Below are 19,239 nucleotides of genomic sequence, written 5' to 3' on the forward strand. Positions count from 1 at the left end.
ATATACATCTGCGTACCAGTCCACAAGTACCATCACCAACATTATGGAAATCAATAGTTTTCTTTTCTTCTCTTAAACTCTCCTGCATTATTTCTTTCAATACTTCTATGTCCTCCAAAGGACCAACCATTGTTGCCATCTACTTAGACACGTTATTCCAAGCTACCTGCATTCACAAGAATGTTAATACAATCATGAGATTTATTGTCTCCCATTTGCACTTATTTCTTCTCTTTCTCATTTTCATCTATTCTTTCCTCTTCATACAATCATTCTATCTTTCTCGTTTCCATAGTGGACCATTCTCATCTTCTTCAACTTCCATCACTATGTGAGATACAATCACCTCCTTTACACTATCTTATTTCACTGTCTAATCGATGTTCCACAATAACCATTTTATCATCTCTTTTCTCTTCATTTCTCTTCTTCTCCTTACTTGTGTTCTCTACACTTAAGTGGGCTACTTTCACATGCTTCTCCTTTCATGTTCCTTACAAGGGTTGCAATTGTCCTCTTTCAAGAGGATTTTCTTCTTTCTGTATATTTCTTCCATTTCAATCTCTTTTTCCAATATACTAAGCTAGCCTGGATCTTTCCCAATTCCTAACGAAGCTTCTTATTTTCCACGTCTTCCCAATATTGTTCCAAAAATGGAATTATCACAGATCTCCTCATGGCCCAACTCATCCTCCCCTTCAAACACATATTTCTCCACTTTAACAATTCTCTTAGAGACTCACTCATTCCTCTGCAGTTACAAGTCCACCCTACAACAAACTCACTCTTGTTTATCCTCTACTCAAAAGACAAGTTCATAGAAAACACACCTCTTTTTGGTGCACCTTCTACCCAACCTTAACCTATAAGATTGGATAACAACTCAAACACACAGCAATATGTCTTATTTGAAGATTTTTTACATCATCTTTTCCAGCTTCTCTTTTCTCCTTTCTATTATCTTGTCCTATAATCTTCATGTCAGTGATCTTCTAGCTCTGATACTAAATAATGTAGTCAAGATTTGGGACCCATTTAAGGGAAACCAAACACCTATTTTAAAAAAACAACAAACAAATTACAAGCAAATCAAATTATTTTATCGCTTTCATAACAAAAATTGATTTACAATTCAACTGTGTAAATCATAACATTAACATTACAAAGTATTTTTGCAATTCATCGTCGTGTTCTATTTATTGACAACTCCACACACATTCCCCATCTCTTATCTAATTTCTATATATTTTAATCACTGCATATTTTAGTCAACATTCTTTCTCATCTCCTATTTTTTATTACTACAAATTTCTTATTTCATTCTCTTATTCTCCACGTGTTCTCCCCTAAAATATGCATATTTCATCTCTTTATTCTCCAACAGAGACATCTTTCCTCTTTTACTAAAATCTATAACTTTTATTCAAATATGAGTGCTCAAGAATGAATGTCCATTCCTCCTATCCACGCAGTATCTCCTTCCTCCAATCTGAAGAAAAATTTCTTATTGTTCACTATTTTTTTATCCATGCAATATCTCCTTCCTCCAATATGAAGGAAAATTTCTTATTGTTCACTATTTTTTTAACCCACTATTCTTTTTTCCCCCTTGCAGACTTCAATTCCTTTCTATTCTCCCACACCAAGACTCTATCTTCCAATTCTCTAGCTTTCTATTCTCCCACACCAAGACTCTATCTTCCAATTCTCTAGCTCTCTGACTTGCACAACAAGTTCTCTATTATGGCTTTGTTTTTATCTCTTTTTTCTCACACCCTTTCCTATCTCCTCTTTCCCCATGCAATAGTTCTTCCTTGTCTCTTGGCATATCTTTTTCCTCTTCCTTATGCACTAACATGTGTATTGTTTACTCCTCATTTCCTAAGCCCCTTCACCTTCCATACAACTTTGTTCTATACACATTATTCCAGTTCCTTCTCTTGCATATGTAGCCTATGAACATTGTGATTTTATTTGTCTTATTTATAATCTCCTCCAACTGTGAGCTTTTACAAATTTAAAAATTTAAGCATTTCCCCAATATTACACATGCCTTTGATAAGGTATAATTTTGGCAATGAACTAAACATTGATTCACCAAACCAAAAGCAAGAGGTGACATTTTGTCACTATAATTGATAATATAATGTCAATTTGTTTTGCACAATCAAAAGAGATCATCATTAGTCCTTCCACGAAGTAGCAAACACGAGACAGAACCATTTGTGGCCAAGTGCCCAGTTGAGAAGCATCGATGACATTGAAAGGGGACACTCATAATCTAGCAACTAAATCCATGGCCTATCCCCAACCATGAGAACCACATCCCCAAGAAGAGGCATGATATACCAAGTAGCAAACACGAGAGAGAACCATTTGTGGCCAAGTGCCCAGTTGAGAAGCATCGATGACATTCAAAGGGGAGGCTTTCATAATCTAGCAACTAAATCCATGGCTTATCCCCAACCATGAGAACCACATCCCTAAGAAGAGGCATGATGTACCAAGTAGAAAACACGAGAGAGAACCATTTGTGGCCAAGTGCCCAGTTGAGAAGCATCAATGACATTGAAAGGGGAGACACTCATAATCTAGCAACTAAATCCATGGCTTATCCCCAACCATGAGAACCGCATCCCCAAGAAGAGGCATGGAGATATCAAGATCGATCAAAATGTGTGCAAATGTAGAATGACCCATGAAGGAAGTGGTATCATCAACCTTCAGAAAGCAATCAATAGAATTGCCAGTGGCCTCATAAAAATAATTCTCCCAAAATTAGAGGCAAAGATTAGAAAGATGAACCCACGCTAAATGCATATTGAGTGGTTCAATAAGAGGGTTAAAAGACGTGGTCCAAGGTTTGACTAAGAAATGAAAAAAACCTTTGCATAAGGTAAGAACTCAATGTTAACAAAAACTAAGGGCTTATAAGAATTGATCACCCAATGATGAAGATCTAAGAGAGAAGGTCAAAGACCAATAAATCTACAAACCAACATGCAACATAAACAACTGGATGCCAAACGAGGAAAAGTTACACTTTCCATAACATTTTAAGGTGGTTATAAGTTTTATATAAAGGGGTGAATAAGAGTTACAGAGGACAGATCTAGTAGTGCAAATTGTAGCTCTGTCTTGCAAATTATTGTAATGAGAACGTCCATGTGGCTATAGCATGTTATTTTTTGAATGTTGTAATTTCATTTCATTGAGATAATAAAAGGCATGTATTTTTTTCTTGCATTTTCTAGTTATTTCTCTATTGTTGTTGTCTATTTAGGTTTATATGGGGAGCACCCTCCATCACATCTTGCAAAGAACTCAACCCCTCATTCTAAGACTAAACATATGCATGTCGTGCCATTTCATACGATCGGTTTAAGAAGATGTATAGTTGAAGCTAGAAAAGTTACACACTAGCCAAAATATTACAAATTTGTTAACGAAGGCATTAAGTCAAGAGAAAATGATGTCTTGCTAAGTTTTTGTTAGAGTTCAAAAATGATAACAGTGGAAATAAGAAAAAATTCAAGTCCAGGTGCATCAATCTAGTGGGAATTATAGGTGTAGCGGGGTTACTCCAAGATCAAACTTCAAGTGGGATATTGTTGGTATGTGGCAATTTATTATAATATTCAGCTTAAATTTTGGCGTCTTCTATAGTCATGTTTTGCCTTAAATCAGAATTTAACTAGGGAGTGCAAGGGGCAAAACAAACCAAAAAAAAAAAATTGTCCACTATTTAATTAAGAATCAATTGATAGTTTGGTATGTGAATTGACCTTTGTACACTACTAGTTGTGAAATAAGTAGTTGTGAAATATAAGTCAAGATTTTTGAGGTAGTGTGAGTGCCTTATATAACATACAACAATAGTTGTTGAAGGAGAAAACCTCATTTTCCATCATATCTTGGCCACAAACCACAACCACAATAAGGGAGATCGTGGCACACACAAGAGAATGAGATTTCCCCAATGGATAAATAGTACCAATATATTGAAAACTATCATTTCAAAAAGTGATCAACAATCGTAATCATCTACTATCTCAATATGTAAGAGCTTTTGCCTTTGAGGGCATGCTTACAAAAAAAAATTGAAGATATTATAGGAGCTTTTGCCTTTGAGATAAAATCTTGTTACAAAAAGTTGAAATGTTATAGGAGCTTTTGCCTTTGATGGCATGCTTACAAAATCCTGTTGATATTGGTGTTTCATGTTTCTATTCAAATCATGTATGTTTAGATTTGTATACATAAATGACATGGGTCTGATGTTTTTCTAGATTTTTAATATAAAATCCACTATTTTTCAAGCCCTTCGTCCGCTAGAGAAACAAGTAGAATAATGTTGAAACCTCAAACTTTCCTAGGGTAAATAACAAAGCCTTCCATTGAGGCGACCTCTACCGTCCTCTACCATCATTTTAAAATGAAAAATTAATGACCAATATTTTGCTGATTGACAATCATTTGCATGACATTTGCAATCTATATATAAATGATTTAATAGAAAAATATCGACCACTTATTTATCAGTGCAACCAGGCATAATTATAATAAAAGAAAATATTCCGAATGACTTATCACACCGACGAGTCATTAGATTTTGTAGAGGAAAATCCAATCGCTTTATAATAACAATGAGCAAAACTTCGAACATTATAGAATCTTATTTTGAAAACCTCTCAATGAAATACAAAGGTTTAACAAATGAGATCTTAGAGATCTTGGGCTCTTTTTTAGTCCTTTAGGGATAAACATCTCCCGAAACTTTTTTTTGCATGATGTCCATCTATAAGATATTTTGGAATGGAGTCAAAATCATCATCGATTGTTTTTCATCATCATTTAAATCACCTAGCTGTCAGGATCACTCATGCAACTCAATATATTCCTGTTTTCGCCTTCTTAATTCCCTTGAGTTTGCTTCTGAGTTACTCTGTATTTGATAATGAATGTGTTTAAAGTCTTTGCAAAGAATTGCGTCTGCTACAGCTAGATAACTAGCAATCATGATCCATTTCAGATCAATTAGATAAAATTATTTATTAACAATGAACGTCAGTTGTTATAATGTCAAATTCTTGGAAAATATATACAATCTCTCTCCACTGTCTACTCTAGTTTTTCATGCTACATTACCATCAATATACATTTTTTATTCATAAATGGCTGTCAACAACAAATCAATTACTCAAGGAGCCATCTCTGTAAACATACTTCAGGACATTTTCCAAGGAATCAAAACCATCATTTATGATTGTTTTCACCATTGTCAATGTCATCCCCGGTGTCTGGATCACTCATGCAACTTGATATTCCTGTTTTCACTTTCAAGTCCCATGCATTTGATACTGAATGACTTCTGTCTTTGCCCAAGCGTTATTATAAAGAAAACTGATTATCTTTCCAATGTAAATACACCTCAATATAACAAAGCATAGACACAACAAAGAAAGATACTATAACTGCATTGAGAAGCATTTATAACGAGGATGAAAAATTACTAGAGTTATCAGATACGCCAAACTACCACAGTCCATAATATTAGCTGATGAGAAATTAATAAAGTTATCAGATACATAAAATTCCCAGTCATAATATTTAGGTCTGATTTTCTGGATTTTGCTTGTACAAGTATTTCAACATTCTTTCAAGTGCAAACTGATATACTTAAAAAAGCAGACACCCAACATAACCCCATACATCTTCCCTACACCAGATCACATTTCAAAGATTTAAATTGCGGATAACTTGCAGAGATCATTTAAAAATAAAGCAACTCATGAGTCCACATTAAGGTTGTAAAGAACTCATCTAAAATTAAAGCAAATGACTAGTCAAACCATAAGACTTTAAAAAGCTCAGGTTGTCAAGTATTTATGCGGCAGGTAAAATACTTCATGATGGAGTCATGTAAAAATATCATTGTTTAGTACAGTTTTGCATTAGGAGGCAAAATTTCCCAAAAACAGAAATCATTTAGCAATGCAACTATAGATCTTGAGTTAACTAACTTTGCATATAGTCCCCAACTCCAAACCTAAATCATCTTCAGTAATAACATATCATACCACATTCATTTCAGTAAAATTAAAGACATAAATCTAACTCAAAATAGCAGAAAGAAAACCGTATACTACAAAAGTCCTTAATTACTTACTCAGATATCACCACATTGACACATAAATGAAAGTTAGCTTAGTCTGGAAGGGCTATAATTTTAGGCATCCTTAACCATGTTGCATATTTAAGTAAACACTCTCCTATGCAAACACTATAGTAAATTCAGGCTGCAAATAACCATCATTTGCAGTGCCTATTTTTTTCCGCTTTTCTTCAATCCGGATCCACCAAAAGAACCTTTCTGTTGTGCCTTGGTTTTTAACTCCTTCAAGGCCTGTGCCTCAACAGGAAACAAACATCAATAAATAAATGGTGAAACGAAGGTGTTCCTTAGATATAGAAAAAAAATGCTTAGGAAACGAAAAATTAAAATTTAGTTCTGGAAAAATAAGTGTTACCTTCTCCTCATCCTTTTTCTTTTGAATATTTGCGAGGTCATGCTATGGCAAAATAAAGCAGCAGACTAATCAGTGTCAATAGCGAAGCTTTATATGCAATAACTTATCACTAGTACTTTCTCTACTACGGAAAACAAAAAGAGGTCAGCTAAATTTAACCAGTCCTAACGTAGACGATGTGTCCTTTACTTTGTAAGTATGCACAAAATGAAAGTAAAAAAAGGTCAGTGTGCAGCATGTGACTTGTCATTTTGTAAGCCAATCAAATTCAGCTAACCATTCCAAACTGACTTGTAAAGAATTGACTGTGGATCACAAATTTAACTGTGTTCATGATAAGTTCTCGCAAAACTAAATACAATTATTCCAACAAAAGTATACACCTACAACATACAAGCTGAGATCATTTTTCTATAGCAAAAAATACCCTGTTGACTTCAATTGATCAATGGCAAATAAATCTGACAAAATGAAGTATTTATAACTTAGTCGATTGTAATTATGAAAAAACAGAGATGCACTAACTAATAGTAGCAAACCGCCAAAATACTAACAATGTAAGCAATCTGGACCCCAGGGCTGACCACTAGATGCCTACTCTTATAGACTATCTCCCTCTATACACATCATTTTCCAACTATCTGAGACCAGCATGCTGACTAACCATTCCCTATGCATTCATCGGATGTTGGCATAATGTGTTCAGGTCCAACAATTATCACGTAGAAAAAGATGCAGATAATTTAGTACAAATTTATTTGATAGAGGTGGTACAATTCCTACAAAGAATAGAACTATGAACAAAAGTGAAAAAAATAGCTTTATTTTACCTGCGTAATTCTTCTACTTCCCATGGCCTCAATTTGTCCACAATTTTCATCAAAAAAATCACTTTAAATCACAATCTCTAAACTACTTATCAGCATTTAAGTAAGCTATCTTTACTAACTTATTAGAGAGATTTGAAATCTGATACACCATACAGGCATAGAAACCAGTGATGCCTTGATTTGGTGGGACTGTTGAAAGTTTAAAACCATCCTGATCCAATAACAGACCTTCCCCGTGTAGCATAGAAAGAATGTTCTGATGTCATAAAAACTGCCACACGTGAAACCAGTTTTTTATAAAGCTTCTATTACTTTGAGTAAGCACAGTCTTACACATATGTTAGCAATGAGCATCTTTCATACATGGTCATATCAAGATGTTATACTATTATATTGTTTTTCTTTCTTGTGCCTCAATTTGCATCCTTTTCTATACAGACCAGTGCTATGGCTATTAATCTTGATGATGATTGGCAATGTTTTGCATGCTGTGTCAAGAATGGTTAGGGATTTTTGATGCTTTGATACTATGTGGACTCTAGATAATTTCAGGCCATAGTAGTCCCAATGACATATGGCATACTTTGTGAGGAAGGCATTTTTTCAAGACAAACCAGAAAGGTTCAAATCTTGTGGTGCATAGCCAAAGTGATGACAACAGTTGCAAGTCTGAGACTAGCTATTGGGGAAAAGAGAGAGAAAAGTCCATGTTGTGAAGTATAGCCCCAGGGAGGCATGCTTCAAGTAGCATTCTTAACAATAAAAATGACACACGGGAAAGACAAAATCTAATTACCAAAACAAAATTCTTCTTTGCATAATGGATTTGAGAAAAGAAAAATAAAATTTTGTAAGACGGGATGAAAGTAAATATATTAAATCAGTCCTGGTTTATTCTATTCTAACTCCACAATGACACAGCATTTGTCACTATTTAGAATTCACAGAGGCAACTACCCAAAAAAATCTGAGCTATTAAGACTCGGAATCAACAAGTACTTAGCCAGCCAATGCTTGATTCCGACTCTGACGGGCAAATGCTCATCAAGTTCTGAAAATATATAATATCCAAAATTTGTTTATCTGTTTTCTAGGGAGATCAACAGACTTGTCATTTGGGGTTTGCAAGCTTTGGCTGTTCGACTCAGTTAAGTCTGCAAGTCAAGGCTGCAGACTCGCCAAGGCCCAAGGCTAAATCAGTAAGTACTCACTACGTCCCATAGACATAGTTTAAAGAGACATAAAAAAAATCCAAAATCAATTAATATTAAAAAGAAAGCCCTACCTCATCATACTCCTTTTTCTCTTGCTTTGGCTGCTTCAGGGGCTTTGCCTTTCCACCTGAACCCGATACTTCAAAATTAGCAAAACGAACAAAACCAATATAAAACAGCATAATCAAAATTCACAAAACAATTGCTAATTTTAAAGCCCTAAATTAAAATAATTGTCCTTTCAAGAACGATTGTAAAAATAAAAAAACAAAAATTTCATTACACCCAATAAAGATGAAAAGACATGAAAAATTTACCCCAAATGAAAAACTGAAGAAAATCAAACAAACAAACATTAAATTTCTGCAAGTTTTAACAAACCCTAACCCTAAAATTTCAAAGTAACAACCCAAAAACAGCAACATCTGCACCGCTGGATAGATTTAAAAACCTTACAAGCACTGACTACCAATAATAAAGTTTAACATAAGAAAGTCACCGCAAAATTTTCATCTACCCTGAGTTCCTAACCCTAAAATTTGCCACCAGCAGATAAGGAAAACAAAAGCACCAACGAAAGTCTACGCATATCTGTAACTGAAAAAAGAAAGTCAAACTACTTGATCGGCATAGCCCGATAACCTTCCACAGGCAAAAAAGAAAATTAAAAACCCTACGAAACTACAACAAAAATAAAGAAATCCAATTGTTTCATCTAGACTAAACATAAAATTGCCAAGTAGAAAAAATGAAACCCTAGAATTATTGTTCCTAATAAAAAAGGGTATAAAAATGAACTTACCTTGCTTGCTAGACATGGTTGCAGTTATCTACGCAGGGTCTGCAAATGCCTTGTTAATCGTCTAGAAGCCCTTCCTCACTGAATATACAGACTTATCTGGCCTCCTTTTATAGTAATGATTCGTGTCTTGTGTTATATTCGAATTGACGTCGTGGCGAATTTTGTGTCACTTGACGGAACTTCGACGGTAGCTTTATGTTGTCGATTTCTGAATTTATACTAAGATGGTGAGAGTGAATTTATTCTTACCCTTTTCTTTTTAAATATTTTTTTTTTGTTTTTAATTTATTCTTACGCTTGTCCTTTAGAAGCTTCTCGTGGGGACTTACTTAAAAAGTTAGGGGAATCCAATAAGGGAACAAGGAATTTTTTTCATTATGATTAAAGTTCTTACACAAAAGGAATCATAGGAATCATGTTGTACAATTAAGCTAAAAAATAAGTGCATTATTGTGCTTTTAGAATTGTTAGTCCCGCCTATCTATAGGCAGAGACTAATGTTTTCATTTCCATCATTTTTTCAGTTCTTTTTCTTTAAAAATCGTGTGAGACATTTATTCTATAGTTTACCTTATAGTTGATCTGATTTATTTATTAATATCATTTTTCTTTTTATTTTTAGATTTTCCCCATTGGCTGGTGCACTTTTTCCTAGGCTTTTTATTTATTTTTATTAAAATTAAAATAAGTGGCCAATCAAATATGATGAGCGAAAAAATTAAAATGATTTTTAATGTCTTTTAAAAATTAAAATCTGGTCCGACAAAAGCCTCCGTGAAACATCTTCCCGGCTCCCGACAAACTGCTTTCAGGTGGTTGTTAAACATGTACAAAACACTAGTATAGAAAGCGGTTCTGTAACATGCCCAAAAGATGGATTACAGAAAGGTGATCTCTATTGGTTTCTTGACATTTTCCATCTCTCTATCTTCATTTTCGTCCTCTCAGTTCTCTCAACGTTGTCAAACTTCTGATGAATTGCAAGTAGATTTCCAAAAAAATGAACCATAATGGAAGATACATGACGGTTTTCCCAAGGCGGTTTGATGCAGGACAAACCACCGAACTTTATCAAGCTGGGTGAATTTGTAGCCTACAAACAAAATCTTGAATCAAAATTTGTAATATCATACACAAAATGAAAAGCTCACTTAAATATATTCAGATCCAAAATCATATACTATATCTGAAATAATTTCTTGTTCCTAACATTCAGTTTCTAAGATGTACAGGAGTCTGAATCAGATTTACCGGCATATACTCTGTTTCAATTAATACAAACCAAATTCCTTATTCAGCTGGCAGTCAAATTAGGCTCCTTCTTCTCTTTCTTTCAAAACTCTTGATGCAAGACAAAAAAATTCCCTCCCGCTGCAATTTTACAATCTTAGACAAAGAACTTCAATTCTTAAATTACAACAATGAATAAATTCAATCACATTGCAAAACAATATTTACATAACAAAACCTTCAATTTATTAACTTTTTCACATGAATCTTGCCTTCTCTTAGGCAACTGTCTCACCTCCCTCTTCTCTCACTACGTAGCTCCTGCTCAGTTCAAAATCTGCAAACTTAAACTTACACCGCATTCTAGTAATGTGTTCTTTAATTAATTCAAAGCAGTTTTATACTTCCTTTGTGCATAGTCACTTCTTTACCCACATACAGGTTCATCAAACATTCTCACTGGCCATGCATTTGGCTTCTCTCTTTCTTGCCCTTTCTTGGCCAATATCCCTTACTATGCAGCCCACTACCCACACTGCCTGTGTTGCCTCCCTTTCTCCTTATATCGTACTTTTTAATCTGCAAACTATTCACATTCTTCCTTTTACAAATTCTCTATTCTATCAACAGGCCCAATATGTTTGAGGGTTTTCAAATTCCTCCTTTTTTAATATGAAATTGAATTGGTTGTATACCAAGCTTTCTCCGTTCACCAGATGTCTTGGTCCCAGTCTACACATGTCGATTTCCCTTCAATTCGCCAATTTAAGTAGAAAATCAAAGTTCAATCATTCCAAAACACCTTTCAATTGTGAAGGCTATGTGTCCTGTGGACGTTATAGAAGGTTGGGGAATTTGGTTTTTATGTCAACCAATTACTTCAAAGTATCTGAATTTTCTAAAGCCCATTTTGCAATAATTTATTTTGGGCATTCCTGTCAAACGATTTGTGTGTCCTTCCCATGCCTCTACATTTGCCAGCGTGTCTACCGGGGCAATTCACATCTTCAACATCTCACCAAATTTTCACTCTTTATACTTCTATGGATGTCGCACCCTATTACAATGATCATATTTTCACACAGGCTGGGAATCTGATATTTTATATCTATGACATATAAACACAAAAAAAATCATGTTGTTCTTCGTAAGGTTGTAAGGGAATCCAAGGATACATTTATTGATTGTGATGGGGAAAATGTGAGAAAAATGTAGTTGATGATGTCTAGAATATTTTGGATATAATTTAGTGAATTTATAGAAATGTTTGGGAGTGGTGCTTGCGCAATGACAAATTTTGAATAAGATATTGATTTTGCAGGTGTTAAGATAAAAGGAATGGATTGGCTATGATTTCAATTCATTAGTAGTTGGCTATTATTTCAATTCATTACTACTATTTTAGTAATATTTATAAATTTACAAGTAGGGGCAATAGGGAAGTCACTCAAAGATGTTGTATTGATAGGTATTGGTGGTAGCTTCGTAAGGCCACTCTTTGTGCACATTGTGGTTCAAACAAGTGGAATGACAATATAAATCTTTTGTTTACTTTTACAATTTTCTTTTGCATGGGTTTCCATTTTTTGTTTATTATATCATATTTTCTTATTAGAACTTTTATTTTATGTTCATGGTAAGACTATAATTTGTTTTACAAATATTAATAGATCTCGAGATAGCATATAAGCGATTGTATGTAGGTAAATAGTATATTATTTTCTTGTTTTTTCTAAAATTTGTTTTGAGTTTTACGTGTTTGAAATCATTGCAAGTTAATGTATTTTCTTGCACATATTCACTGAAAACTTAGTTAATTTGAATCTCATAAGTATTGTACATACCATGTCGCTAAGTTTCCCACCAAGGATTCTTTTCTTTTGCAAAGGTTTGAGAATCACAACCATAGTTAACTCAAAACTAGATCAAAACCATGACCAATATTGAAGCTTTACTTTTGCAATCATTTAAAATAATTTCTACTAATCTCTTTTCATCTTTCTTGTGATTCAACCTCCATATATCACCTTATTGTTGAGCAACATTCATATCAAGATAAGAAATGCACTATAGACAACTTTGTCTTCTTAACACAAGGAATGCTACTCTTTCTACATATCCATATTTGTTTGTAAGTTTATATGTGCAATGAAAAGAATTATTAGCAATAGATAAAGTGATGGATTGTTTCTTTATGGGAATCTATTTTTTTCCAAAAAATGAGAAAATTCAAGAAAATTTAAAAATTTATTAAAATAACATCTATATCTAATTATATGATACAATGATTATAAATGTGTATTGCTATTGAAGTATATATATAATATTTAAAATTAACTTTTTATTTTCTATCAGCATTAAGGATAACCTCTTTTAGATGCAAGTGCTAGTTTTAATTATTGATGGGCCCACAAACACTTTTCTTAAGGATAATTGTCACTCTTGTTTAATATTTTTATATTCAATTTTATGATAGAAACCTTAAAAATTCTTAGATAGCTCACACGAGTTTTTTTTTAAATTTGTGAAAATTAATGTATTTGAGCAAGCAAATGAACTTTTAATAAAAAATTCATATAAAATATTGATTATAAAATATAAAAAAATTAATAAAAAATTCTTATAAATTATTGATTATAAAAAATAAAAAAAATTTAATAATATTTGACATTATCTATGATATAAAAAAAGATAATAAAAAAAATACATAAACAAAATTATTTTTTAAAATCTTTTTAATATGTTTTTTTGTATTTTTAATTTTTTCACTATGATTTTATTTGTAATTTTTAATGTAAAAGTTAAAATGTAAATTGTATCAATTTTAATATAGTTTATTTTATTTTTAATCTTTTACATGAATTATATAATTTCAATTTTTCAAATCTAATTTATTTAAGAAATTAACTATATTTACGTTCAATTTTATAATTAAAAATTATTTGTTAATATTGAATTTATCTTTCAATTAATCTTATTATTGTTTGTAATATCAATATTCTATATTTCTATACTTTTCAAAATTTAAATTTAGATTAAGAACTGCATTGCTAGCATGTTTTTAGCTAAAGGCAGGGACTCATGCTGTCTCACAGCTCTTGTTTTTTAATCTTTTCGTATTTGATTTAAAAGAGGAGTAGTATTTGAAAAAATTATTAGATTTATTAAAAAAAGAAATATTAAGTTGAGGTTGAAGTAGTATCAAGGATGAAAACTTGATTGAAGATAAGAAGGAATAGAGATTGTATTTGATTCATGTAGTTAGATATAGATGTTAGACAGCTAAAAGGAGAATGGGCGTAGACATTAGATCTAAGTTCAAGTTCATGAGTTCTATTATTGTTTAAACAAGGACATTTGTGTGAGTGATTATGTCATTTTTGTGCACTAAAGTTCATACAAGTACAATCTCAAATGCTTAGGTGCATAGGCATCTTCAAGTGCTATTGAGTCATGAAGTTGCACATGCATCCTAAAGTGTGATAGAGTCATGAGGTCTAGTTTTTAGGGTGAATTGTAATGTCCCGAATTCTAAGTATGAGAATATTAGGGTCACTTTCCATCCTTGGGAGGGATTTTTGACTTTATCCTACTGATATGCCTTCCTCTCATTCCCTACACCCCTATTTCCCCAATCATTTGTCTTCTACGCTTTCAAGGCTTTCCCTTCCCTTGATACTTGTTCCCTCAATTCCTCATTCTTCAAATTCTCACTTTCTCTTAACCATCAAAGATCCAAACTCCCTTTATATCATCATTTTTCATTAATCCCCCTCAAGTCCTAAATTTTGTAAAGCCCCATGTTGTATGCCTTTGGACTTCCTTATGTTTGCATGCATCACCTTCATTCCCTACACCCTCACAACTGATAACTTAATGATGAGCGAATAGTACCAAACCGGTACTGAGAGGGGGGGGTGAATCAGTACAGACAAAAATACAGTCCAAAACCGATTTGACAACAGACACTTCAAATGACTGGCAGACAGTGACACCGATTTGAAACAGAGTGCAACCGGTAAAGCTAAGAATGTCTAAGACAAGCATTAACCGGTTACTCACTTAGCTTTTCACTCAACTTGAGACTACACTACCATTTCACCCTTATGCATAAACAGGTAATCTTTCATCAGATCATAATAAAAGCTAGTTCAACATGTTTTATTGACAGGCATAAAACACAGAACCATCATATGCTTGACAGACAATAGCAAAGCATCACAAGATAAAAGCATCACACATGACACACATATTTTTCACATGGAAACCCAACTAGGAAAAACCATGGTGGGGATGAATACCCACAAGCTATTTTTCAACTCTTTAGAAGTCTGCTCTATTAGGAGCCTTGTCTGGTTAGAGACATTACAAAAGGTTCTGCTAGGAACCGATCCTGTTAGAGATCACCCGGTTAAGGGATGGCTACAATACTCGGTTAAGGGTTAAACCCTGTTAAAGGTTACCTAGTTAGAGGATTTCAAGAACTCAATAGCTAAAGGATTTCGAACTCAGTAGCTTTGAGTTACCCTGTTAAAGGATTTTCAGCAAGTCGGTTAAGGCTACCCTGTTAGGAGATTTTCCAACTATTGAGGTGGTTAGAGATCAACAGGTATTACAATGATCTGGTAACAGTACTCAATGCCAATGCAGATCCGCTTAAGCTCCTCTACACCTTCTGCACTTACACTCTGCAGGTATCACTTCTCTCCTTTTGGTCTGGCAAGAATCACGTATCCCTTCTCTTGGATACACACACACAACTTTTGCCAACAACCTCAAAAAGAGACACAACATTGACTTTATTAGGAAAACAGATAGGTCGGTAGCATAAACCCTAAACCCTAAACTTGTTAGGTTAAGGAATTCAAACGGTCCAATCCTGACTGTTGAGCACACTGCATTAAATGCAGCAAATCTTGATCCACACTCAAGACATTCTCCATCGTCCATTTCCGCCGATTTTATGGCGGCTGATAACCCATCACATGTTATCACCGTTTTACAGACTTTGCACCTTCCCGAGGTAGATAGGAACAATCTCCCTCATGCAAGATCCTTCACGCACACAGGCTTGCGTGGCAACATGATTTGTTCTTCTTTACAGTGCTAGCTCATCACACAATATCATATGTTGAGCCACACAGGCTTGAAGCACATAAACCGGAAACCCTAAGGTTGAGACTACCAACCGGTAGTCATATAATACTTCCATATGCCGATTCATCATGAACAAGCACACTGCTTCACTTTGGCACAAAAGTCGGTTCACAGTGTTATACTGGTTCTCACATATGTCGGTTCACACCTCTTCACAAATGTCGGTTCACAGTGTTATACCGATTCTCACATATGTCGGTTCACACCTCTTCATCATATTGACATCAATGACAACATACAATATTGTCATTATGTCCACATACCAGTTCACATAATGCCAACAACAACCCCACTTCTCTCTACCCTACAAGTCTTCAAATTTCTATTCCTACTTGCACTTGATCTGAAGGAACTGGTGTATCTTCAATCCCTTAGTATCAAACATCTCAAGTCCTAACCTCCACTACATCTCAAGCTCTTATGTATCTCCCTATCAACATACCTGAAGAGTGCCTAATATCCTAGAACCCTAAACCTTGATCCCTACTCCTTTGTTACTCTCATATATGCATACTTTCAAGCCATCCTTTATCCCATTATATTAATATCAACTATGTCATATCCCCAACCCCCAATCCCCACTAGCACCAATATGCTAGTTTCCCTTATTCTCGCTCCTTATATTTGGTATCTTTGAAGCCCAATCCTCATTCATGCCTACATCAAATATCTCTAAAGAATAATCCCTACTCCTCCTTGCAATGTGTATATCCAAAGTTCAATCCCCACTTCATCCTAATCAGTTATTTCAAAGCATAATCTCCACGTCCTCATAAATTAAGTATTTCTGAATTTTAATTCATACTCCTCCATGCATCAAGTGTCTTCAAGGCTTAATCCTCACTCATTAAAATTACTTATTCCAATTTTTTGTATTCTATCTTCCATCATCCCTTGTGAAATTTGTTAACAAGTATCCCAACGCCCCATTCTCTATTGTCATGTCACTCTAGCTATTCAATTCTACAAACATTTGTGTTATATCATGCCTTGGCATCCCATTCCTTGAAACCTTTACTTCAAATATTTAAAAATAATAATGATAAAATACTAAATGAAAACACTTTTGAACAACAAGTTGACTATGAATTCCTTGATCCTTGCTACCATTACATCCTTCTGGTATGTGTTTCCCTAGATCCTCACCTTCATGCATGCTTAAATTTCTAAACCCCTATCATTCAAACAAAGGATTTTACTAACCACCATGAAAGAAGAAGAAAACTATTAATGAACTCAAATTTAAATTCCAAATGGTAGAGAATTTAGAGCCTTGATCTTGCTAGTTTTAGGTAAAACCAAATTGTTGATTTTTCTAATTGGAGGATAGATCAAGAATCAAATAAGGGAGAAAAATAAGGTCAAGAACCAACCTATATAAAGGAATATATACAATAGAATGGGAGAGAAGAAGAGACAATCCCTCTATGACGACACATCTATACTAATCAAGTTCAAGAGGGAATCACATATCTAATGTTTCAAGTGTTGAATGTTATTAAAGACTTGAAAAACATAGTGCTTACTAAATCTTCTCTACGAAAAGGGGATACATTTGTAAACAAGAATATTGTGGCTAGAACCCCATGTCAAAGACATCAAAACCATTTTTTATAGAAGAAGAATTGCCTAAAAGTTCTCTTATATTCCAAAATTTTTAAGGATTACTAAGGTCGATCTAAGTCCTTGTAAATTTAGTACCTATTGATAGTTGTAGTCATCATTGATAAGAGAACTTATATGAGGAGGACCCCATATGAAAATAAAATTAATGGAAATAAAATGTTACAACAAAAACTAGGTAAGTTGAATGCTCCAACCTTTGATGGTAGCAACGAGATAAATGCCAGGGTTTGGCTACAAAAACTAAACACTTGTTTTACTTTCTATCATGTGAAGGAGGAAGATGTCATTCAATTTTATACAATACATTTGGAAGGTGTTTCTTATGATTGGTGGAACTATAGTTTGGTCACATAAGGGGGTAACCTTGTTCAACATTTGATGACTTTAGTCAAAGTATTTTAGAATGCTTTAAGAAAAAGGATGAGGATGAGTATTTCAAAAAACTTGTGGATTAAAATTAGAATATTTCTAGATTTGACCATGTTAAGTTATTTTCATCAATAAACATTTTGAATCATGCTCCATGACCCATCCTTAGGATGAGAACTAGAAAAGAGAAATGTGAAAAAGCTAGCAAAAATGATGAAAAAAATTAACGTGATCAAATCTAGATATCATTTATGAAAATTGTGGATATCAAACAATACACTTTATGGAATCCTACGTTGTGGATTTTCAAAAAGTTACAATAATGGTTATCGATATTTCTAAGAAATCACTTTTCTATTTGTTGAATGTTTGTTTGAACCCCTCAATATTTTTGTCAAGGCTTGTGTACCCACCGTTCTACAAGGAGTAATCAAAAGTTTCCTAGCATTTGAGCTATGCATTCTTCAAGGCAAAATTGTATCTTAATCTAAGGCACCCACTTTTGGACAACATAAAGGAAATTTTCAAAAAACAGGAGTCATAGTAACACCCAAAGAAAATCATGCCTCAACCACCTACAACAAAGAAGATGAATATAGCTGAAATGAATTTATGTGTAGGAAGTTATATTTTTCCTATAAGGAGAAATGAGAACTTGATTATATATGCCTTCAAAAGGGCCAAGTCCATTATATTGAAGCAATACCTAATGATGATTTAGATTTATAAGAAATTGAGCTAGAATTATCCATGGAGGAATGTGACCTTAAAAATGTGGAGACAAAAGAAAAAATAAAGGCATACATGTAACTCTTTTAGGATCACCCAAATATTAAGTTCAAAGCTTAGGGAGTTTTATCTCGACTAATGTTGACTATTGATAGTGGATCAACATACAATTTCATTGATGAGGATTTAGTGGTTAAGAGAGGGCCACAACGTAAGGATTTTGAAGGATTCAATATCATTTTTGTTGATCAATTCACCAGTCCATGCACCAAAATAATTTGAAAACTTAGCACAACCATGAAATATCACAAGGACTATAATGATTTATATCTTGTCATTTTAGGAGAGATTAACATGGTTTTGGGTGCACAATGGTTGCACTCCCTTGGTGGATTAAAAATAAATAAAAAATAAATCCATGGACCTTAATATTAGATATGGAGGAAAATATGTGTTTAGAGGAATTTCTAATAGATCACTGTAAGTGGTCACAACTACAATAATGAAGCAAAATTTTTGTAAGGGACAACTTTCTTAGACATAAATTTATTTGGTGATGCCTATAAATTTATTCGTGCAAGGTGCTTATCATATTGATATTCTTAATGCTTTGGAAAAGTATAGTGTGGTGTTTAGTGATGTCGCTGAGACTACCACCTTATAGAGGATTCCAACATATCATAAATTTGGAACTAGGCTTTAAGAATGCCATGTAAACTCCTTAATGCTACCCAAGAATCTACAAATAAGGT

At 33.7% G+C, this 19,239-nt stretch overlaps 1 protein-coding gene across 1 annotated transcript; it reads right to left on the reverse strand.

Annotated features, from left to right (window-relative positions):
- Positions 1-6,143: 6,143 nt before the first annotated feature.
- Positions 6,144-9,546, reverse strand: LOC131039579 (uncharacterized). Its single transcript, XM_057972367.2, has 4 exons — positions 9,377-9,546; positions 8,646-8,701; positions 6,531-6,572; positions 6,144-6,406 (listed from the first exon to the last, which is right to left on the reverse strand). Exons 1-4 carry the CDS (start codon positions 9,390-9,392, stop codon positions 6,326-6,328), a joined length of 195 nt encoding a protein of 64 aa, XP_057828350.1. The 5' UTR covers positions 9,393-9,546; the 3' UTR covers positions 6,144-6,325.
- Between the last annotated feature and the right edge of the window lie 9,693 nt (positions 9,547-19,239).

This window comes from Cryptomeria japonica, chromosome 5 (genome assembly GCF_030272615.1).
Source record: "Cryptomeria japonica chromosome 5, Sugi_1.0, whole genome shotgun sequence".
NCBI classification, from domain to species: domain Eukaryota; kingdom Viridiplantae; phylum Streptophyta; class Pinopsida; order Cupressales; family Cupressaceae; genus Cryptomeria; species Cryptomeria japonica.

Excerpts from the sequence above, each read along its gene's own strand:
- LOC131039579 (XM_057972367.2), bottom strand. Across the intron at positions 6,573-8,645 it reads AGAAAAAGGAGTATGATGAG|CATGACCTCGCAAATATTCA; the intron begins GTAGGGCTTTCT and ends ATTTTGCCATAG. Across the intron at positions 6,407-6,530 it reads AGAAAAAGGATGAGGAGAAG|GCCTTGAAGGAGTTAAAAAC; the intron begins GTAACACTTATT and ends GTTGAGGCACAG.